The following is a 24146-nucleotide window of genomic DNA, read 5'->3' as shown; positions in this document are numbered from 1 at the left end:
ACTGGAGCTGTGCTGCTGATGTCCTGCTTTATGATTGGGTCAGCACTGATCTCCTGTTTAGTGATTGGATCAGTGCTGGCGAAATCAACCCTCTTTAAGCCCTGGGACAATTAGGCAGTGGTCTTTCAAAACACTGCCCTTTATTGGAAAAAAGAGGATTGTCCTATTCAAGGGCATACATATTTTCCATGGAAAGGGTGCTGTTGTCAACAGATACTGGGACACATGTCAATTCAAGGGGAGAGCAAGGTGCAGATTCCCAGATTGGGAAAAAGCCCACACTTGGGATGTCAAGTGGCAATACATTGTTCAGTGACGAACACTGAGTGGTCAAAATATTTGCAATAAATATGATTTATTGCCATGGTGTGCACGGATAGACCTGACAAGAGGACATTTAAAACTACATGTATAAAACTACATGAATATTCAGGTGGTTAGATGTAAGATTTTAATCCTGATGACCTGAGGACAGGGATGATATTCACATATAGGAATATAAACGTATATGAATTGTATGAAAAAAGAGACCAATGTGCAAGCTATCCATTAAAACTGTTGACTGTGTGTGCACTGTACATAAACACTCAAATATTCTAGTTTATGAACATCTTTAAATCATGATGATGAATCAGCCCACTAAATCAAAAGTTGGAGATAGATATGTATGTAATAGATGATGAATATGAAGACACATAGCCTACGTGTGCCACATAAATTATGCACGAGCGCTTCGTGGACAATAATTATATTTTCCAACGCCTATAACAACTCATCCATGAGATTTCTACACATAACAAGATTTGAGAAGAGCGGGTGGTATGAGTCTTGTTCTATCTTGAACTACTAACCAAGCCTTAAAGAGATCAAAATTCAATCCCATTCTAAGAAAAGTATAAACGATGACGTTATTTGAATATGTGCCCAAAATCCTTAATGAATAACTTAGGATGAGGAGAAGGCAAATGCTGCCCCAGCTGTTTCCTGTTGAAAATGTCTGTGTAATGTAGATACATGTGAGGGATTTTCTCTCTAAATCCGTCTCCTGTTCGCTAAATCTCACTTCTCCAAAACGAGCCTGCGCAATGGAACAAAGTCGGAATATTGAGATGTGACATTGCCTGCATCTTATCCACTTTCTCACTGTTTTTAATGACTTCAAACAAGTTCATTTTTGCTGGGCTTTGTCGTGCGGAGACCCGTGGGGATGTCTAGCGGTCATTTCTTCCAGTGGCATTTATGTGATGTCTTCAAGGTAACTTTAAATAATTTCCTTTGACACCAGATGGTCACCTTGCTTACTCTTTTTTTGTTTTGTTTTTTTTGTTGCAAGAACCAAACTGATTTATTTGCAGTATCAAAACACAAATTAATAAAGACCCATGTTTGATTATAGCATATGATTTTAGTTCAGGGATTTAATTAATTAATTAAGGTACAAGTCGGTTTTATTATAGACTATTTCAAAATGACTATCAGAACATGTCAGCAGGTAGATGTGCATGCATTTTCTGTGAGTGCACGTTTGACTGTTTTCACATAAACATTCTTTGTAGCCTAGCTATAACATTTCCTTTAATTGACTTTACGAAAATAAGGTTATGTTGGCATGTCTGCGTGCATGAGTTAACACACTCGTGTGGATGTTTCAATGCTTTTCCAGCATGAGTTCGACACGTTTGCGCAGTGCGCGCTGACCGGTGCCGTTTCCATGAATATAAACCACTAATGTTGCTGCATACGTTACTGAACTTTCAAAGTAATTTCTGCTGACTACGCATTTGGATACCACATTGGATTGTAGGAAAACAAACAATAAGGAAGGGTTTAAGGCGTCTAAGAAGGCACCCTTTGGGCAGCGGTTGTGATGTATATGAATCCTGTGTAAATTATCTTTATTATGTAAATTTGTCCCGTTATGCTTCATCTGCTGGGTTTGGCGCGTGAACCGTTTTCCATCTTATGTTTGGAAAGGCAAGATCCTTGGCTCTGTGGCTCCTGTCCTGAACGATCGTTTTTGGAGCTGAGAATGAGAGAAACCAAGGGCATCATTGCATTATCTTAAAACTAAGCCTACTTAAGAAGATAAACCACTGTTTGTGAACAAACGATTTTAAAGATATCTTATCGCATTGATTTATTTCTGCATTAGTTTTATGCATACCTTTCTCTCTCTGTGACTAATTCCTATGCAATTGTTATTTATTATAACACCCCAAAAGTTTGATTATCGGGTTGTGAAACATAACTGTCTGATGGCTGCGGGAATATTATCAGTGAAATAGACTACAGACAAGATAATAACGTATATGAGCTTCGAACCGGGAAAGCACTCTCTCCTCAGGAAGCGGCTCGTGCAGTCACCGCTCCATACATCCTAACATGCTTGTAAGGGTTAATACACTTCAAGGGCCATACGTACGTAAGTCGTGCGTAAATCGTGACCAAAACTCATAGACTGGTATTATTGTAGGCTCTTTGTATTATGATTGTGTGATTGTTTTGGACGTCGCGGTTCCATAGACACCTGTTCCTTCACTTATTGTGAACCTATTAGAAAACCTAGCTATATATTTCGCAAATGTATAGTAATCAAAATGACGAGGATGTTGAAATAGGCTGGTGAAGGCATATGAAATCACTGCCATCAAGTTCTACTGACACTGGTGAAATAGGATATGGAAGGTGAGATTGACGACATTCTCTGCCTGCCATGCCCTACTAACTGTGCCCTTCTCCCCATTGAACGCAGAGTGCGATGTGCTGTGTCTCCTGTACCCACACCCTCTCACTGCTGCTGTGCGTCCTAACCCTGACTTCGGCGGCAACAGGGGCGGGGCCCGAGACCCTGTGTGGGGCGGAGCTGGTGGACACGCTGCAGTTTGTGTGTGGAGAGAGAGGATTTTATTTCAGTAAGTGCACCTTTTATTTATTCATAAAGAATTGCTGCTGCTCCATTCTCCCAAAGCGCTAATGCCGCAACCTCATAAATTAAACAGTATCAGATCTCTCTCATCTGGCCTTCACTTTCTAATAACCATTCCCTCTGTCTTTTTCCTCACTCCTATTAAACATTTCAGCTGTAGACTTATCAGATTTGAAAGAGTTGATGAGTATAGAAGCCTATGTATATTTAGTCTCTATCCATGATTGTGATGGACTACTGACTTAGAGGAATGGAATATATAGAATCACATGATGCAATGCCCTTGAAGCAGGAGTGAGGTTCTGGGGGTTGCTGAGAGGTAAATGAAGTGTAGAATGATGTTAAACAGCTATATGTATATTCTGCTCATTGAAACGGCTGCTGGGTCTATGGGGATGGGGTTTTAAGTGGAATTGAGGCTGACTATCTGTAAGAAGGAGGAGGGAAAGACATAAATGTTGCAGTGAACTTTTTTTCCACCAGAAATGGGGAAAGCTACCCAAAGAAAACCATCCGCTAAGAATCCAGGACTTAAATCTCCTATTTTCCATTGGAGGCACAAAGGCCAGAACAAGATGCAATATATGGCAGTGCTGAGCTGTGTCAAGGTGTTGCGTTCTCCCACTCAGCAGTAGCCAGTGTTCCTATGACATGGACCCTGATCCTTCCCTCAGGGGACTACTTCTTCCCATTAGAACCATGGAAAGGTTCTCAGAAAGGTTGTGGTTTGGCTCATTAGTGCCATATACTGAATGTGGTGCCTTGAGGCTCCCTAGCTGGCATTGAATGAAATCACTGCACATTCAAGTGTCAAGTCTCTCTTTACCACCTCTCCAAGGCTAAACAATTATTGTGCACCATCTTTTTGTATCTCTGACATTGACATATCAATACAGCTCAGAGATGTCAATCATCTTGAAAGAGGCTCTATGCTCCAACTTAATCAGACTTAATTGAAAGTTCTCCTGAGGGGTGTTTTTTTTTTTGGACTAGTTGTGACAGAGTTGAGAATATTTGAGTGATTACAATTCTTCTGGGAACTTGATGAAATATTGAATATGTGTAAATACTTTTGATGAGGTGGGAGACGATCTGGGAGATTTGATGATGTGAGACTGTGAAAGGGGTTTATGTGTTCTCTGAGTGTTTAAGGGATTTCTGAACCATTTTATCAATCAGGCTACTTCACATGGCCTATGGAATATAATCTTGAATTGCCCGACCGTGCTGCATTGCCTTGTATTTGGAATAGAACTGTATCTTCAACAAGATTATTCTGTGATGATTAATTGATGAACTGAACAATGGACATAAATAGCAAATCATTCCTATCATGAACTCACAGACCTCAGATAGACCTTATCTGGCTCTGGGAATTCAATCTGTCAAGGTTTGGAACTAGACTGCATACCTCCATGTGACTATATACTGTGCTGTGCGATCATTAAGCTGCAAAGTGCCCATCCATCAATGCCTTGTTCTCGTGTTAAAAAAGGTACATTGAGTCGAGGACATTTCAGGCACACTCCATCCTTTCTGGAAAGGAACATTGAGGTATGTACAGCAGGTGGCTCGCTGTGTGGACAGTATGTCTCTCTCTCCTGCTGTCAGATGGAACCACATGTATAACAATGAGTCTTTAAGTGAGATGTCTGGGTTATCCATTTTCGTCTCTGTCGTCTCTTGCACTGGGAAGTGTGACAACTCTGTGCGGTCGTCATGTCTGGTCTGCTCCCGACCTGAACTCTTCTCCTCCTGTCTGCTGCACCATGTTGAACTTGGTAGCCACCATAGTGATGATGTGTCCCCAGAGTGTTGCAGCAACACTGGGTTTTCTGCAGGCTGAGAAGCAGGGCCAATCCACCTTACCCACCATGTCACTGCGAAAGTAGCCTCACTTGCATTTCAAGACTTCAGATTTCATTACCTTGACAGAAATGTGAAATACTACTCGGTGGAAAAATATTTTATTGAAACAAAATGTGGTCTAAAGAAGAAAAACTAAATCCACAACCGTAGTCAGTTTTTCCAATTATTAGCCTGACCTAGAAATCCTCAGTTGTCTTAGTAATGCTTTAGCAGGCAAACTCCTCCCAGGTTGAGTGGAGTAGAGTGGATATACAGACATACCATGAATCTGGTCTTCGTGGGGGTCTTTTGGACAGAATCTGGGTAACCCCAGCTTGCAAATAGGAACACTGGACGACAGGGAAATTGGGAAGAATATCGGTAGGAACATTCTCTGATCAGTGGGGTACTGTAGATTCTCTGGAAGACATGAATCAACTCTTCCTGAGCTTTTATTCTAGATCACACCCACTTCCTGTAATGTACTCTGGATGGAGCTGGTTATTCTATTCTGAAGAATTTCCTCTCACAGTCTAAAAGTGAACCCCTATGAAGCACCTACACTCCAGAGCACTAGGATGTGGAAAATTACAACTGACTAAAATGAAAAAGGACTTATATGGCACACCACACCACTTTTCTCTTAGTAACTCCATAAATACAATGTCATGGCATATACCAAATCTCTAATGTGGATGATGCTGGGAGTATTCGTAAATGTATTAGTGATATACATTTTAATCAGAAGGAACCATGTCAAGGTCAGAGATAAACCTATTCAGAAAAAGGCACAGAGATTCAGCGACACAGGGCAATAGACAAACCAGTCTTGTCCTTTTTGTCTCATAATGCCATCATGTCATAAGCCACTAGCTCAGAGAGAGTTGTACATGAGATACATTTATAGTTGAGATGAAAACGAATTCAGATTGGCACTGTGCCATCGCCCTCCCAAAAGCATGTAGTTTAAACAGAATGAGCAACAGAGGGGAGTAAATTGCTTTTAAGCAGCCATTGATGAGCCATCCTATCCTTTCTCAGCCTTGTTTGTCTCTCTGTGTCTATTCTATTTGAAGCAGCTGGAGTAGGAGAGTGGAGAACGTGTAAACAGCACATCAGCCTCACTACACACACAGCTAGGCCTTGTCCCGGAGCAGCAGGGGATTATGGGGGATTACAGGATGATCAGGATGCCCCCCTCCCCTCCACCTCCCCACCTCTCTAGTTTTACACACTGGACCTGAACACACACACACTCAGCAGAAGGCACTCAGCACTAAAGAAAGAAAGGCCTCCTGCTGGCACTTTGTGTGCACTTTGTCACTGTGAAAAGGTGTTGTTTTTCCATGGAGTGCTGAAATGAGAATGTTGACCCTCCTCACTAAAGAACTACTCTGCAGAACAAAGAGACATCTCAGGAAAAGGACAGGATGGGGATGTTAGATTTGAGTTCTGTCAGTTTGGAGTCAAGACACCAAGGTTTGAGTTGAAATAAACCTGTTCTATTGGAGATGTTGGCCAGGCTTGACCATAAAGAACTCGTACAGATATTGTGCCCACATTATTATAGCCTACAGTTTCATCTGAGGCCTCTACTTAGGTCTAAAACCGAAACTTAAACCCTGGTAAATTTTTCCTAGACTGTAACTAGCCAGAGCTAGCCAAGCTTGCTATGTCACATCATTTTGAACTGCCTGGCCCATCCAGTTTATCCCATCCCATGAGACCCTAACTCACTGAGTTAGGATCCTAAATGCTCTTACATACTGGCGTTTAATTGCCTAACAAAAGCAGATAAAACCTCAGTTGAAAATGTGAGGGAAATTTAGCTAGGCTATAAACTCTTTGTGGTACCAGTGATAAAGAGGCAGTTTCCAGGTCTATAGCAGCTTTCGTAGACCCCGACAAACCATAAACTCCCTGACACTCCACAGGCAGTGCGCTGCACCAGTTCCAAAAATTCACTGTTCCTTACTATCCACAGCGAGGCTGTAAAACTCAGATCCTTTCTGTGCCCACTCTGGAGGAGAGCCCTGTCTTTACAGCCTTACCCGTTTGAGGAATGTGAGCTATGTGCTGCAGTGTCTCCAGCATAGCTTTATCCAAGTAGCAGGATGGAGCAGTGAGAGTCCTGCCTCTTTGACTTTTGTCTCAGAGGTCATTCAAATATACTGAACAAAAATATAAACGCAACATGTAACGTTTTGGTCCCATGTTTCATGAACTGTAATAAAAGATCACAGACATTTTCCATAAGCACAAACACCTTATTTCTCTCCAATTTTGTGCACACATTTGTTTACATCCTTGTTAGAGAGCATCACTCTTTGCCAAGATAATCCATCCACCTGACAGGTGTGGCATATCAAGAAGCTTATTAAACAGCATGTTCATTACAAAGGCGCACCTTGTGCTGGGGACAATAAAAGGCCACACTGAAATGTGCAGTTTTGTCACACAAGACAATGCCAGAGATTTGTTGTCCCTCAGTTTTGAGGGAGCGTGCAATTGGCATGCTGACTGTAGGAATGTCCATCAGAGCTGTTGCCAGATCATTTAATGTTAATTTCTCTACCATAAGCCGCCTAACAACGCCAGCTCAGGGCCTTCTTCACCTGCGGGATCGTCTGATACCAGCCACCCAGACAGCTGATGAAACTGAGGAGTATTTCTGTCTGTAATATAGCCAATTTTTGGGGAAAAACTCATTCTTATTGGCCGGCTTATCCCCTCCCAGGCCCACCCATGGCTGCGCCACCTGCCCAGTCATGAAATCCATAGATTAGATCCTAATGAATTTACTTCAATTGACTGATTTCCTTATATGAACTGTAATTCAGTAAAATCACTGAAATTGTTGCATGTTGCGTTTATATTCTTTACTTTGGAAAGTATTCAGACCCCTTGACTTTTTCTACATTTTGTTACATTACAGCCTTATTATAAAATTGATTAAATAGTTTTTTTCCCTCATCAATCTACACACAATACCCCATAATGACAAAGCAAAAAATTTACTGAAATATGCCATTTACATAACTACGTTGTCTTGGCTGTGTGCTTAGGGTCGTTGTCCTGTTGGAAGGTGAACCTTCGCCCCAGTCTGAGGTTCTGAGCGCTCTGGAGCAGGTTTTCATTATGTACTATGCACTGTTTATCTTTGCCTCGATCCTGACTAGTCTCCCAGTCCCTGCTGCTGAAAAACATCCCCACATCATGATGCTACCACCACCATGCTTCGCAGTAGGCATGGTGCCAGGTTTCTTCCAGATGTGACGCTTGGTATTCAGGACAAAGAGTTTAATATTGGTTTCATCAGACCAGAGAATCTTATTTTTTATCGTCTGAGAGTCCTTTAGGTGCCTCCAACTCCAAGCGGGCTGTTATGTGCCTTTTACTGAGGAGTGGCTCGTGTCTGGCCACTCTACCATAAAGGCCTGATTGGTGGAGTGCTGCAGAGATGGTTGACCTTCTGGAAGGTTCTCCCATCTCCACAGCGAAACTCTTGAGGTGGCTACAAACTTCTTCCATTTAAGAATGATGGTGGCCACTGTGTTCTTAGGGACCTTCAATGCTGCAGAAATGTTTTGGTGCCCTTCCCCAGATCTGTGCCTCGACACAATCCAGTCTCAGTACTCTACGAACAATACCTTCGACCTCATGGCTTGGTTTTTGCTCTGACATGCACTGTCAACTGTGAGACCTTATATAGACAGGTGTGTGCGTTTCCAAATCATGTCCAATCAATTGAATTTACCACAGGTGGACTCCAATCAAGTTGTAGAAACATCTCAAGGATGATCAATGGAAACAGGATTTACCTGAGCTTCATTTTGAGTCTGAATACTTATGTAAATAAGGTATTTATGTTTTAAAAAAATTGTACATTTCCAAAATGTTCAAAAAAAATATTTTCGCTTTGTCATTATGGGGTATTGTGTGTAAATTGATGAGGATTTGTATTAATTTAATCAATTTTAGAATAAGGCTGTAACGTAACAAAATGTGGAAAAAGGGAAGGGGTCTGAATACTTCACTAATGCACTGAACATAACAAATAAAATCTCATAGCAACTTCAGCATGATCATGAGCACAATAATGGTAGTTAAAGGTACGGTTTATATTCCAACCCATGCCTCTCTGCTGTTGTGGCACTACCATCATGCTGTGGGCGGTAGGTAGCCTAGTGGTTAGAGCGTTGGGCCAGTAACCGAAAGGTTGCTAGACCGAATCCCCAAGCTGACAAGAATCTGTCGTTCTGCCCCTGAACAAGGCAGTTAACCCACTGTTCCTAGGCTGTCATTGTAAATAAAAACGTGTTTTTAACTGACTTGCCTAGTTAAATAAAGTTTTAAAAAAAAAATAGACTGCCAAAAGGTCAATGCTGCTTGATGAAAAGATCCCTCTAGCTTGTGTGCATCTCAGACAGGTTTATCTTAACAGGCTGCCTTGCTCTTCAGCTAAGACATTGTTGACTGACCTGACAAAGATCCCAGTGGGATCAAAACCTAGTCTTGTTTGCATCTTAATAAACCACTGGGGAGCATTACAGAGTTGCAGACATTCCTTCTTTCAAGTCATGATGGAGCCTCTCTCTACGCAGCCAAACAGTTGTTATGCAGCACTTAGTCTCAATCTAATCTATTCAAACTCATTCACCCTACCAAAAGGGGGCACATGGGCCCCCTTCCATCCAATAGATGCATGCAACAACACACAACACCAAAACAAAACTGCACCCTAATCTGTAGTAGTGGGTGTCTGTCTACGACACAGTGACACAAACAAAAGACGTGTAGCCTACCACTAATCTGCCGTGCCCTGAATGTCTGTGACCAAACTCCAAAACAATAGCCTTTACCAATCACCACGGATCCCCCTTCTCAAACAGCCTCTGTTTCTCACACTGTCCACTGACCGGGCTGGATGTCCACACCACACGGCAGGCAGGAGAAGGTGGTTTGTCTGAGTTTGTTTACAACAACAGCACACAGGACGCCAACTCTTTGTTCACGGGGGATTACAGTCAGTTATCCCTTGAAACGTGGCACTTAAAACCTTCCAAGACCTATTCCACCTGATTACTGATGCTTTCTGCGTTTTACAACCAGCTACAGCTGATTCTTCTACATGTTAAAATCTGCATCCAGATGATTTTTCTCTCCTCTCCAGCTGTTTGTTCAGAAGGTTACAGGTTATATTGAGAATAATAGCGGATGTTCATTTGGAGGGCCTTATTGGGAGGGATTGGAAAACAGGGCCAGCACAGTCGACTCCTGGCTCACAATACAACCTGTCTGATTGAATAATCAGAAGCTTGGCCTCGCAAGAAGGTTTCCCTTGTCATGAAAATTCCTTGTTATACGTCAGCAACAATGGTTAAGTGACAATTTATCATGGTTTATTCTGGCTTAATTACAACATACCATTCAGTAAACGGGGGTTAAAGATGCACTCCGTGATCTTAAGCACAAAAGATTGCATGAATTGGATTTGTAACATATCAAACTAAATGGATGACATAGTATATATATAAAAAAAAATGTATTGTCACATACACTGGATAGGTTCAGTGAAATGTGTTGTTTTAGAGGGTCAGCCATAGTAGCATGGCGCCCCTGGAGCAAATTAGGGTTAAGTGTCCTGCTCAAGGGCACATCAACAGATTTTTTACATTGTCGGCTCAGGTATTCAAACCAGCGACCTTTCGGTTACTGATAAAAATACTCTAACCGCTAGGCTACCTGCTGCCCTACACAATGGAATGACGTGGTACACAAAAAACAGGGACCCGTTTTGGCTCGTGAGCGCCACTATCAATACTACTGGCTGAAATTATACGAAAGTTAGAGAGTGCATCTTTAACTGGGCCCAGCTGAGGACACAAAGAAAGATGAAGTTATGAAAGTCCTAAAATAGTCTTCAAACAATAAGACCTGCTACCTTTCATTCTCAAGGTGAAAACTGGTGTATTCCACATGCAGTTCTCATTGTAAAGAGGCTATAACATGGCCTGATTCCTTATAGCCTACATTTTGGTGGTCAAATCCTCAAAAAAATGATTGACCTTGTTGACCTGGACATATTTCAAGCTCATCATACAGGGGATGTCTGGGGTCTATAACTATAGACCTTGGGTGAGAACTAGCTCTTTGTACTCTAAGACTCAGAGCACCTTGCCTGCTGAATCAACTATTCTTGCTGTCCAGTGCAGCAACTTCAACCTTTTAGCCAGTATAGAACCATCTCACCTTCAACCTTTTAGCCAGTATAGAACCATCTCACATTCAACCTTTTAGCCAGTATAAAACGCTCTCACCTTCAACATTTTAGCCAGTATAGAACCCTCTCATTTTTAACATTTTAGTCAGTATAGAACCCTCACACCTTCAACCTTTAAGCAAGTATAGAACCCTCACACCTTCAACCTTTAAGCCAGTATAGAACCCTCACACCTTCAACCTTTGAGCCAGTATAGAACCCTCTCACCTTCAACTATCCACGAACACACACTGTATCTCATCATCTGACTTGAGATCAGTGTTTTCTCTCACACAGTACAACTCCCTCCATAATCTTTCTTCACACTGTACCCAGGGTCCTGACTGAGAACTGTGGAGAGATGCATCTGTTTCTGAATTGGAGCTCCTCTCTGTCCAAAACAACATTGTCAAGATAAGGAAGGCATAGAGCAGAAGTTAATGCACTTTGTCAGCACTGGCAGGCTCCCAGGCCAAGAGCTATTAACTCTGAAAGGGAAAGGCATTTCCTCCTTGTAAATGCCATATTACATTATTATTATTTCATTTGGTAACAGGGAAAAGCCTATCAAGGCTATATTGCCCGAGGTGAGCAGGGAATTGTAAATGGAGAGTGGGATATTTTTTTAACGGCCACTGAAAGAAAGTGGGTTTGGAGAGAGGGAGTCGAAAGATGTTGGAATTCAGGTGTCAAAACAACTTCCTCCTCCCTTCCACTCACATCACTGTACAAGGTGACTTGGGTTCTCAGAGAAGTGCTCAGATTCCGATTCATACTGAAGAGCACCAGACCTCCAAGTGAGCCTCTCTGGCTTTTCCCCACTGGAGGCTGGTGAGGGGAGGACGACTCATAATAATGGCTAGAATGGAGTGAATGGACTGATATCGAACACATGGAAACCATGTGTGTGATGTGTTTGATACCATTTCCTTTATTCTCTTCCTGCCATTACTATGACCCCCCCACACAATTTAGGTGTCAACAACTGTCTGTCTTTTGCATGTATGGGAACTATGGGTCTAGTCATGGTTCAGGAAAGCCATATATATTGTTAGTAAACAACAGCATGGCTGCATTGTAACAGCATCCGCAGTATCCAGAGTCCAACTGGCTCTGAGATTGTCAGCAATAAAGGGCTGCTGGGTTGCCAGGTGAAAATGTGAATGAAACGACCTACCCGTACGCCAGAGGGTGTGACTTAGGCCTGGGCCTACTTTCTCTACAGGCTGATTGGGCCCCGAGGGGTTGAGGTTTGGCCTAATGGGTCTAAAATGTCCGAACGTGATATTCTCAATGTTACGGTGACCGTGACCTTTTTTTTACTGCCTCACGGCTGCCAAAAAGGGTCCGCACAGTGCAATGGGATACCCTGTAAATTTTGCAGTGAAGAAATCAATGTCATTAACACTGTCCATATATCCGAATAATCAAGTCCACAACCATGCCGTTAGCACTCAGCTATTACAGGGCCCAGGTCCTGGCGCACAGCCACAAATGATTACAGCTTTTTGGATTAATTCAGCTCACAGATATAAGACCTTCCAGGACATCTGCACTAAAGAAGTTGGTCCATATCCAAGACTGTAATGGGTTATGTTGTATATGATTCCATTGGCTCTTTTAAAGCACCTGTGGTTGACTTAACATACCCGTGACACAACACTTAACATGCCTATGACCTCTACTTTTACCTCAACGTTTAACTTTGACCTATAACATGAAGACAAACATACACGGAGGTCCAAAAATTATAATCCTAAGCAACAAGCTGTCTTCAGTTCTCTTTTTTATTTACTTACAGAACAAACTGGAACGACAGCTATCCTTGCTCTTTACATGCTCTCTGCATGCTCTCTGCGTGCTCTCTACATGCTCTATACATGCTCTTTACATGCTCTCTGCATGCTCTCTGCATGCTCTCTACATGCTCTTTACATGCTCTCTGCATGCTCTCTGCATGCTCTCTGCATGCTCTCTGCATGCTCTTTACATGCTCTCTGCATGCTCTCTACATGCTCTCTGCATGCTCTCTGCATGCTCTCTACATGCTCTTTACATGCTCTCTGCATGCTCTCTGCATGCTCTCTGCATGCTCTCTGCATGCTCTCTACATGCTCTTTACATGCTCTCTGCATGCTCTCTACATGCTCTCTGCATGCTCTCTACATGCTCTTTACATGCTCTCTGCATGCTCTCTACATGATCTGTACATGCTCTCTACATGCTCTCTACATGCTCTTTACATGCTCTCTACATGCTCTCTACATGCTCTTTACATGCTCTCTGCATGCTCTCTACATGCTCTCTGCATGCTCTCTACATGCTCTTTACATGCTCTCTACATGCTCTTTACATGCTCTCTACATGCTCTCTACATGCTCTTTACATGCTCTCTGCATGCTCTCTACATGATCTGTACATGCTCTCTACATGCTCTCTACATGCTCTTTACATGCTATTTACGTCTTCACATGTAGTAACACAAAATCTTCTTCCTTTCCGTCCCTCAGGTAAACCAACGGGCTATGGCCCCAGTTCACGGCGGTCACATAACCGTGGTATTGTGGACGAGTGCTGCTTCCAGAGTTGCGAGCTGAGGCGGCTCGAAATGTACTGTGCCCCTGTCAAGTCTGGCAAGGCAGCTCGCTCAGTGCGCGCACAGCGCCACACAGACATGCCAAGAACACCTAAGGTTAGTACTGCAGTGCAAAACGTGGACAGAGGCACAGAGCGTAGGACAGCACAGCACCCAGACAAGACAAAAACCAAGAAGGTGAGCACAGCACCAAACAGATATACATTGTAAGAGGATGCACAGTTGACATCATCGAAACAGAATGGACATAGATATAGAACATTGTAGTGGGTCTTTCAGTATGTTTGATTTTTAGATCATACAGTGCATTCAGACCACTTTACTTTTTCTACATTTTGTTATGTTACAGACTTATTATAAAATTAATTCAAGTGTTTTCTCTCATTAATCTACACACAATACCCTATAATGAAATATAAAACTAAAATAATCAATTTACATAAGTATTCAGACCATTTACTCAGTACTTTGTTGAAGCACATTTGGCAGCGATTACAGGCTTGTGTCTTCTTGGGTATGATGCTACAAGCTTGGCACACCTGTATTTGTTTCTCCCATTCCTCTCAGCAGGTCCTCTCAAGCTCTGGTTGGATGGGGAGCATTGCTGCACAGTTATTTTCAGGTCTCTTCAGAGATTTTTGATCGGGTTCAAGTCTGGGCTCTGGCTGTGCCACTCAATGACATTCAGAGACTTGTCCCAAAGCCACTCCTGCTTTCTATTGGCTGTGTGCTTAAGGTCGTTGTCCTGTTGGAAGATGAACCTTCGCCCCAGTCTGAAGTCCTGAGCTCTCTGGAGCAGGTTTTCATCAAGGATCTCTCTGAACTTTGTTCCGTTCATCTTTGCCTCGATCCTGACTAGTCTCCCAGTCCATGTCGCTGAAAAACATCCCCACAGCATGATGCTGCCACCACCATACTTCACCGTATGAAGTATGATACTTCACCGTACGGCCCTTCTCCCCTATTACTATTTGGCCGGGCAACCAGCTCTAATAAGAGTCTTCCTGGTTCCAAACTTCTTCCATTTAAGAATGATGGAGGCCACTGTGTTATTTTTAAATGATCTTATTTAACCTTTGTTTAACTAGGCAAGTCAGTTAAAAACAAATACTTATTTTACAATGATGGCCTACCCTAGCCAAACCCTCCCCTAACCCGGACGATGCTGGGCCAATTGTGCGCCGCCCTATGGGACTCTTGATCACGGTCGGTTGTGATACAGCCCGGGACCAAACCAGGGTCTGTAGTGACGCCTCTAGCACTGAGATGCAGTGCCTTAGACCGCTGTGCCACTCGGGAGTATTGAAGGTTCTTGGGGACCTTCAATGCTACATTGTTTGGTACCCTTCCCCAGATCTGTGCCTCAACACAACCCTGTCTCGGATCTCTACGGACAATTCCTTTGACCTCATGGCTTGGTTTTTGTTCTGACATGCACTGTCAACTGTGTGACCTTATATAGACATACGTGTGCCTTTCCAAATCATGTCCAATCAATTGAATTTACCACAGGTGGACTCCAATCTAGTTATAGAAACATCTCAAGGATGATCAATGGAAAGAGAATGCACCTGAGCTCAATTTTGAGTCTCATAGCAAAGGGTCTGAATATTTATGTAAATAACGTACTTCTGTTTTTAATTTTGGATACATTTGCAAACATTTCTAAAAGCCTGTTTTTGCTTTGGCATTATGGGGTATTGTGTGTAGATTGTGGAGAACATTTTTTTATTTAATCCATTTTAGAATAAGATTGTAACGTAACAAAATGTGGAAGGGGTTTGAATGCTTTTCGAAGACACTATGTGTCAGGCTTTTTCCAGAGCATGCACTCCAAGTTAAGATGTTAAGGCTATGGCTTGCTGATGAGGACAGAAAACACCAGTAACTGACTTTTACCCCTTAGAGAGTGGCTAACTATTCCATTGTGGACAATAAATTACCACAGTGGAAAGCACATGTCTCATATCTCAACGGTTTTATTATTTTTCCTGACAGAAACCTTTATCTGGGCATAGTCACCCATCTTGCAAGGTAGGCTGTTTGTCCTTCACTACTGCAGTGGTACTTTCCTACTATAACTACACAGAACAAAAATATAAACCCAACATGCAACAATTTCTAAGACTTAACTCAAGAGTTACAATTCATATAAGGAAATAAGTCAATTGAAATAAATAAATTAGGCCCTAATCTATGGATATCATATGACTGGGAATACAGATATCCTAAAGAAAAGGTAGGGGTGTGGATCAGAAAACCAGTCAGTATCTGGTGTGACCAAGATTTGCCTCATGCAACATCTCCTTCGCATAGAGTTGTTCATGCTTGTGATTGTGGCCTGTGGAATGTTGTCCCACTCCTCTTCAATGGCTGTGCGAAGTTGCTGAATATTGTCGGGAACTGGAACATGCTGTGGTACACGTAAATCCAGAGCATCCCAAACTGCTCAATGGGTGACATGTCTTATGAGTATATGCAGGCCATGGAAAAACTGGGACATTTCAGCTTCCAGGAATTGTGTACAGATCCTTGCATCATGGGGCCATAGATTATCATGCTGAAACATGAGGTCATGGCGGTAGATGAATGGCACATAACAACGTTGACATCAGCGCAAACAGCTCACCCACACTTCTGCCCAGTACAGTTGAAACCGGGATTAATCCGTGAAGAGCACACTTTTCCAGCCAATGGCCATCATTGGTGACAGTTTTACCACTGAGGTCGGTTACGATGCCAAACTGCAGTCAGGTCAAGACCCTGGTGAGGACGAAGAGCAAGCAGATGAGCTTCCCTGAAACGGTTTCTGATAGTTGTGCAGAAATTCTTCGGTTGTGCAAACCCACAGTTTCATCAGCTGTCCGGGTGGCCGCAGGTGAAGAAGCCAGATATGGATGTCCTGGGCTGGCATGGTTACACGTGGTCTGCGGTTGTGAGGCCGGTTGGACATACTGCCAAATTTTCTAAAGAGGAATCATTTGAGAAATTAACATTCAACTCTCTGTCAACAGCTATGGTGAACATTCCTGCAGTCAGCATGCCAATTGCATGCTCCCTCAAAACTTGCAACATTTGTAGCATTGTGTTGTGTGACAAAACTGCACATTTTAGAGTTGCCTTTTATTGCCCCCAGCATCAGGTGTACCTGTGTAATGATCATGCTGTTTAATCAGCTTATTGATATGCCACACCTGTCAGTTGGATGGATTATCTTGGCAAAGGAGAAATGATCACTGACATGGGTGTAAACAAATTTGTGGACCAAATTTGAGAGAAATAAGCTTTTTTGTGCATATGGAAAATGTCTGGGATCTTTTATTTCAGCTCATGACCAACACATACATGTTGTGTTTATATTTTTGTTCAGTGTAGAATATAGCATGCTATGATTGGTACCATGACTACCATCATATGCGATGCATACTTGTCTTTGTTATAAGTAGCTGTTTATACCTTTGTTTAGTAGATACACAGTCAATGACTCCTTGGCCAGGTTACAACAGAATACAGTCAGCATATATTGACTTCTTTGTGAGAGGGAAGGAAATACAAGCACAGAATTTAATTAGTAATCAATCCCAGTCCAAACGAAGTAGTCAACCCAACCAGAATAAACTTTTCTTTCCTCTCCCTTAGTTTCCCAATTCCACCTGTGTGTCCATGTTGTCCTTTTAAGCTTGGACTTGGTGCATTTTACAACTCTCCTCAAAAAAAGAAAGCCATTAGCGAAGAAGCGGAGGACTAAGTGGTTTTTGTGGTAGACCCATGGGCACTCTCTCCCCCAGACAGATTCTACTTTCATACTGTACATTTTGTGCTGAAACCCTGGTCCTCAGATTGCAACAGATTTGTGGCATGCTAGTTACAGAGGGTAACGGCATGCATATAATCACATTGATTTATTCATGTGCAGAGGGACAGTGTGTTGAATGTCAGTGCCGCTCTGGTGGCTTGTGGTTTGAATATGACCTATCAGCTCTGGTAGGGAGGATACTCGATACTGTACTGTTTGTGGCTCTTTCACTATAGCAAAAGGTTATGAAATCATCACCCATTAATTGTACAGCTGTGTTGTTCTAGGCACAGGCACTGGGTTTTGACCCAAAGCTGTTTTTCTCCCACTCTCCTAATCCACTTATCTAATGTTTCTCCTCCTAAAAATCTGTTCCCCCTCCGCCCTTTTCAGGAGGTACATCAGAAGAACTCAAGTCGAGGAAACACAGGGGGAAGAAACTACCGAATGTAGAAGACAGAAGCTAACGGACAGGCGGACACGGATGAGAGAAGGGTGGGCCCATACCTGGTGCCCCTGTGGAATGGTCCACTGTAAAACAACAAAAGGTGGATAATGGTACAATGCTAATGGTAATAAGCTTTGTGTGTAATGTCTCTAGCTGAGAGTTGAAGTGCTGGGGTTAAATGAGAGGTATTTTTATTATTTTATACACTGCACCATTTCATATTGGAAGGAATTATATTCCATGTCAAACCAATGTAACAGACTAGTTTAGCTGCTTACACATCAAAGAGCTTCTTCTTCTTATACCTCCATGTGTGAGCTGAGCTATAGTGTCCCTGGTGGCCTCTGATAGGCTCTGTGCTACATACAGCCAATAGGAGGGCAGCCAGCAGTTTTATCTGTCTGTCTATGGGAGCCAATGGTCCATCCTCTTTACCTGAACTCTGAAAGAGTTCAAGCTTTACACTGAGAGGTTGGGCCATGCAAAGTAGTCGGGCTATTGGATAAGTAATCCCCCCCATTCTCATCTAACAACCACTGCTTTGATAATATATTAGAACCTCAATAAGAATGTTATTTCAGCGTCAGTCAGTTCTGGCCAAAAGATGATGTCACAGTTGTCACGTGTTTCATTCAAGGCTATTTATTTACTATTGTCTACTTCAACAGACAGTAAGCGTATTACATGCAACCATACCATAAGAACCTGGCTTTGAGGCAACGACATGACCAGAGACCTATTCTGATGACACAATCATCTTGTACTGCTAAGCCATTCTAGTGAAACTGACAGTAATATTATATTCTGTACTGTAAACAGAAAGTTTTGAGGAGATTCAATGTATATTTAATTTGTAAAGACTCACCGTAGATTCTCTGGGTCTAATATCTGGTCTGATTAAAAATGGATTCTAATGCAGAGGACAGGACAGAGGGGCGCTAAAAATAGCCAGCTACAGGAAGACGATTAATGATTGATTTCACTTGGTCTGCATTCTTTTATTTTGTCAGCTTAGGGAGGGACCTTTGCTTCTTCTGTATGAACATGGACTGCATGGATTTTTCATAAAAAAGCGATAAAATGAACAGCAACACATACAGTTCACTCATGTGAATGATATGCAACTCAAATACTGTTAGAAACACAGCAACACACACCTGCAAATAAACAGGACTGCAGTTGAAAAATGCTGTGCACACACACACACACACACACACAGTCCGTTTTGTGGCTAAGCCACTCTGCTACTGTGAGCAAGGTTCACACACTGGTTCCATCAGACCACGTTCTGAGAATTCCTGTGTTTGCGTCAGGATTACAGAGAGTAATGGCTGTTTGCACAATCTGGATGCCTGACAGTCTTACTGTACCATTTCAGCAACCTGACAACCCATCACATCTCTTCCTCCTCTGTGAGTGTATAATCAACCAATACTCCCATTTATGTTATCCTATGCATTCTTCTACTATTATTGTACATGATGGTATCATATAGCAAAACCGTATTAAGAAAATCCTATCCACTGTATAATGGTGCTATTTTGTAGTTTGTTACTTGCAGCGGTGGGCTAAAACAGGAAGAGAAAGAGAGATGGCAAAGCTTATCGTTGGAGGTCGTCCCTTTTGCACAGCCTTGTGGCCACCATTTTATTAATAGTGTTTTTATTTGTATGCGATTTCAATAAGGTAGTAGTATAAGCGAGCAAATGTCTTTGTGTGAAATCTGTGAATGCATGAAAAAAAAAGTATCATATTGTGGTCCCAAGAAGGCAAAACGCTATTTTTTCTACTGTTTTTAAATTATTGTTACTCAATATAGATCCCTATGCCAAATAACTTGACAAAAAGCACTGTGAACTGTGATCCTTCAATAATATTAAGGTGTTAAAAGTCATAGTGCACTTTTGTTTGTCCTGAACTAAATGTATGTAAACGCACCACATTGATGATCAGAAAGCCAAGGCATTGACGCTTACTAATATGTATGATTGAGGTTGAACGATTTGTTTTGTAAAACCATGCCCATGTGTTAAAGAGCTTAAGTGACACAGCGAATCAGATCTGGTTCTCAGCTCCCCACAAAGTAAGACATGTTTAATGTATTACAACCTTTTACAATTTTGGGCTGTTGATGCATTCGGACATCAATAAAAATGGGATAGAAATGATCCAAAAAAAGTATTCAAAATGACGGTCTGACCTAAAGTATTAATGTGGTACTTATATCCTTACATCTATCAGCAACCCACAGCTGTAATCATCAACACATACAATACAATGTAGTTGTTGTGTAGTTGTTAAGATTAGGCCTCCATCTTGTCCATTCACATATAGCTACGGATGATATTGCCAGGTGAATTGAAAGCCAGGATGACCTCTATGGCCACATCCCATTTGACCCTCCGTGAGATGCATGTATGTGGTTTTAAAACCTATTATCAGCACGATTGTCCTTCAGTGCCATATCACCAGACTGATACCAAAGATCTCAGCTAAATTAAGACACAATCTAATTCAACTTGCATTGTCAGCTTTGTATTTAATGAAAGACAGTTTAGGTAAACTGACAACTGTCAATCATAAGCTATCACATTTGATCGATGTCTCCATCCATCTGATCAGCTATGCTAATGCTGCTTGAGTAATACAAGTGTAGGTTTCATTCATCCCCTGAAGCATACGCTGGTCAGACTGACCCCAGTTCAGTTCTACACTCTTAGGCTTCGGCTGTCCCCACAGGAGAACCCTTTTGGTTCCAGGTAGAACCCTCTGTGAAAAGTTTTTTTTGTGGAACCAAAAAGGGTTCTTCATTGGGTTAACCTGTGGAGACAGCTGGAGAACTCTTTTAGGTTCTAGATAGCACCTTTTTTTCTAAGAGTGTAGTTCTCCCTGGAACAAAGCTGAAGATGGAAGTTTACCATGTGGGACTTTGTGGGACTGTCAATATGCAGGCATAAAGGATAATAATGGTGGCCTCTTGAGGGGCAGCAACAGAGGAAAGCTATGAGCATGATAGAATCTAGATTTTTAATCCAGTTATCTGACTCCCAAAACACTATTTTGACTGATTCTTTGTCACCATTTATCTCACAATTAGCAAATACAATGTCACAAACAGGAATGAAAACTGTTTTTTGAATTACATATAGGAACTTGACTCTATCAAGCGCTCTGGAATAGGAAAACATTTTAATTGATTGCCATGGGATTCCAAAGCTCACCATCATCTAAGAAACTGTTTAATTACAGCGCTGTTATTTCTGGTGCTCGATTGCCTTCTGTAGAAAATGTTTAAATACTGACAGATTGTTCACCATTCCTGCTGAATAAACCACTTGTCAACATTACGACAACGTCTGGGCACTTATTTCATACCATTTGTCATGCTCATGTCAGAATGTTCTGCAGGCACGTTTGAGAAACCTTTGAATACCCAAACATAAGAAGAAAAAACATAAACAGCCAGGTGAACAGTTTTCTTTCTTGTATCAGTATTTGGAGTGTAATTGATCACCATGTCCCTCTCGCTTGATGCAAGGGAAAACCAACCAATGAACGTCAAGTATGAATATCCAACGGATGTAATGAAACAGAGAGGTCCAGGAGACATTCTACAGCAATGCATCTTATTAACACACAATTCTCCCTACTTTGTAATTATAGCACAGTAAGCTATCCACAGCAAGGTCAGACCTGCAAAATAAACCTTGGTGCCACTGACATAGACGTTAGTGTTGCATTTTAACAAAGCTCACTTTTGTCTCTCTGAGCATGTGCAAAAACTATAAAAATCAATTATGTCTGTCGGCTGTATGTCAACACACGATTCAGATTGGAGATCATTTCCCCATCAGTCTGAAACTGAATACACTCTGGATGACAAAGTGATACTTCCTAAAAGATGGCATGTTCCGCCAAGGCAAACAGAGTCGGTGTGGGTTCACTGAGGGGAGAGCTGCGCCTGCGTGTTCAGCTTTTTAGAGGACGGACGGCTCTGCAGTGACAGGACAAAGCTTTCACTCGCTGTCAGCACTTTTTTTATGAATATATAACCAAACATTTAAGTCATTTTCACAGATAAATTGGCCTTCTGGCTTCCATTCAGCAGACATAACAGTTTCAAGTGTGGAGCAGGGACTTGGCAAGTGTCTGGCCCGGCAATCCTGGATGGTATTTCATCCAAGCCTCTCAATGACTAATACAAGATCAATTATTAGGCCCGGATAGACAAATTGCAGTTTGCAAGCTTGCATGATTTAGAGTTTAAATAAATCTCCAATAAACCTCTGACGGATACAAGAGGCTGGGTATTGGGGTAACTGCATGGAGTGGTTTGGACCACAATGACCACACCATAACAAATCAGTTTATCATCATAATTAACTTTTGTACTTCATAGTAAACTACTGCTTCCTTACAAAATTAAATGTTCCTCAATGCTGTATTATGTTTAAAAAAATATTTAACATCTGCGGTCTAATTCCTGATTTGCAATTCTGTAATATCATAACTAATCGTGAATTTCTCCATTGCACCTCTGCAACACCAGCAGAAAGATTCTGGAAGGAGCAGCATCAAGTATCTATTTCCCATATTTATCAGATGGACTCTATGTGCTCTGGGCTTAGTGCATCTAAGGACACCGATTTTGGATCAGCCCTGAAGTGGAAGCTCCAAAACCCTACTACAACTACATACGCTATTGTCTTTTAAATGACCTTGTGGTTTAGTTTAAAACACTCCAATTTCACTATTTTTCCTCTTGGTTGTTTTAGGGGGAGGGATGATTTGTGTTAGTCTGGCAAAATTCTACGAAGTTTTCATTTAATAATAAACTGGGTATCAATTACTTTTACAGTAGTACGAAGGACTGGCAATTGCAATTATTGTTCTCACTGTATATTAGTCCTTCAACTCAGCATCTTTCCCCATCACTACTGTTTCCTGTCTTTCTTCTCTCCTTAGGACACCAGCCAATGTGACAGTAACTTTGTATATCATTGGATTATGCATTTCCATTTCAAACTGAAACTCTCAATTTGAACTTCTAGCCATACCTGGGTGTAGAAGGGGAAGGGACCCATGCCCATAGGGGCTTCTCTGTCTTATTTTTCCTCCATTTCCCTCAGCAGTGGAAATTCACTGAGTACTGATTATGGCAGGAGAGTGTTGGCTCAGCTGTGTGCTTTAAGAACCCATGATGTCAGACCCATATTTTCCTTGGAGAGCCTCTCATCAGCTGCATTGTTCCAGGAAACCATGGTTTGTTCTCTGGGCAACAAAGAGGCCTGCCCAATCGTAGCCCCTTACACCCACAACTCTGCCTGCTGCAAGACAGTCCTAAAGGCCCCCACTTCCAAGCATCCACCCCCACACCAGACAGACTTCAAGGCCCCCACCTTCATCTTCACAACAACAGAAATCTGTACACAGTGAGCATCCTGGAGCTCCCAGCATTACGTACTCCTCTCCCAGCTCTGTACTGTTTTTGCTATAGGAGTTGAGAGTCGGCGATGAAAAGCAGCGTGTTAGAACAGGACAAGGAAATAATATGTTGCTCCACAGAGAACCATAACATGATGCTGCTGATGGTGTCATCTGGCGAGGTCTTCAGAGGGTTTCGGTTCTGACTGAAAGATGTATTTGACCGGATTACAACACCGCCCCCTGACAGGTGACGTAAGCAGCAGCGAGAGATGATGGGAAAACTGTCCCCACAGCCAGCCATCTCTCTAAGTTTTGATGGGCAATTAAGCTGTCAAACCCAGAGGGAAACTTTTAACCAAGATAGCAAACATTAAGGCAGTAGCGGCATACTGTGACAAGTCAATCAACAGTTTCATATATCTGATATATTTTGGCAAACATGTCATTATTAGAAGTCATTATTCCCGAAAATAAAGATATCACCAGTGCCCTGTTTTTGATCCACATAACATACACACTTATTTACCTCTCCTGATCCCTGTGTTTGAGTTGTTTACTACCCAATTGAAATGTTTCATGATGTATTGGCTGAGCCAATAAAAATCATCAGAACAAGGTGCACAGATTCTCTGATCCAACAACTGAAGATTGGAAACACTCATGTTCAACTCTCCCTCTGACTTCAAAGGAGATCAAACAAATATGACCGGAGAACACAAAGGACATCTTGCTCCTTTAAGATTATTTAGCTATTCCCTTTTATGTTAATGTGCTTTAGTTGTAGAATTATGATAATGTTTTCCTAGAAATGTAACACAGGGGAAAACAGCAAAACCCCCAGAG

The 24146-nt window shown here is 42.0% G+C and overlaps 1 protein-coding gene across 4 annotated transcripts; it reads left to right on the top strand.

Annotated features, from left to right (window-relative positions):
* The first annotated feature begins 791 nt into the window (after positions 1-791).
* On the top strand, positions 792-21223 carry LOC110500054 (insulin-like growth factor 1). 4 transcript variants are annotated; one of them, XM_021577176.3, is made up of 5 exons: positions 953-1255; positions 2753-2912; positions 13547-13809; positions 15631-15666; positions 17822-21223. In XM_021577176.3, the coding sequence occupies exons 1-5, from the start codon at positions 1208-1210 to the stop codon at positions 17879-17881; spliced, it is 567 nt and encodes a 188-aa protein (XP_021432851.1). In that variant the 5' UTR covers positions 953-1207; the 3' UTR covers positions 17882-21223. The 4 variants fall into 4 exon arrangements, with proteins under 4 accessions (XP_021432853.1, XP_021432852.1, XP_021432851.1 ...); XM_090213910.1 differs by having other exon boundaries at positions 971-1255; positions 13547-13728; XM_021577178.3 differs by lacking the exon at positions 15631-15666 and having other exon boundaries at positions 792-1255; positions 13547-13728.
* Positions 21224-24146: the final 2923 nt, after the last annotated feature.

Source organism: Oncorhynchus mykiss, chromosome 21 (assembly GCF_057628025.1).
Source record: "Oncorhynchus mykiss isolate SJ-2025 chromosome 21, ASM5762802v1, whole genome shotgun sequence".
Taxonomy (NCBI): domain Eukaryota; kingdom Metazoa; phylum Chordata; class Actinopteri; order Salmoniformes; family Salmonidae; genus Oncorhynchus; species Oncorhynchus mykiss.
Note: the sequence above shows the minus strand (reverse complement) of the source record. Positions and strands in the feature narration are given on the sequence as shown.

Coding starts and splice junctions, on each gene's coding strand:
- LOC110500054 (XM_021577176.3), top strand. CDS start 1,208: ATGTCTAGCGGTCATTTCTTCCAGTGGCATTTATGTGATGTCTTCAAG. Junction 13,810..15,630: donor ACAAGACAAAAACCAAGAAG/GTGAGCACAGCA, acceptor TTTTCCTGACAG/AAACCTTTATCTGGGCATAG. Junction 15,667..17,821: donor ATAGTCACCCATCTTGCAAG/GTAGGCTGTTTG, acceptor CGCCCTTTTCAG/GAGGTACATCAGAAGAACTC.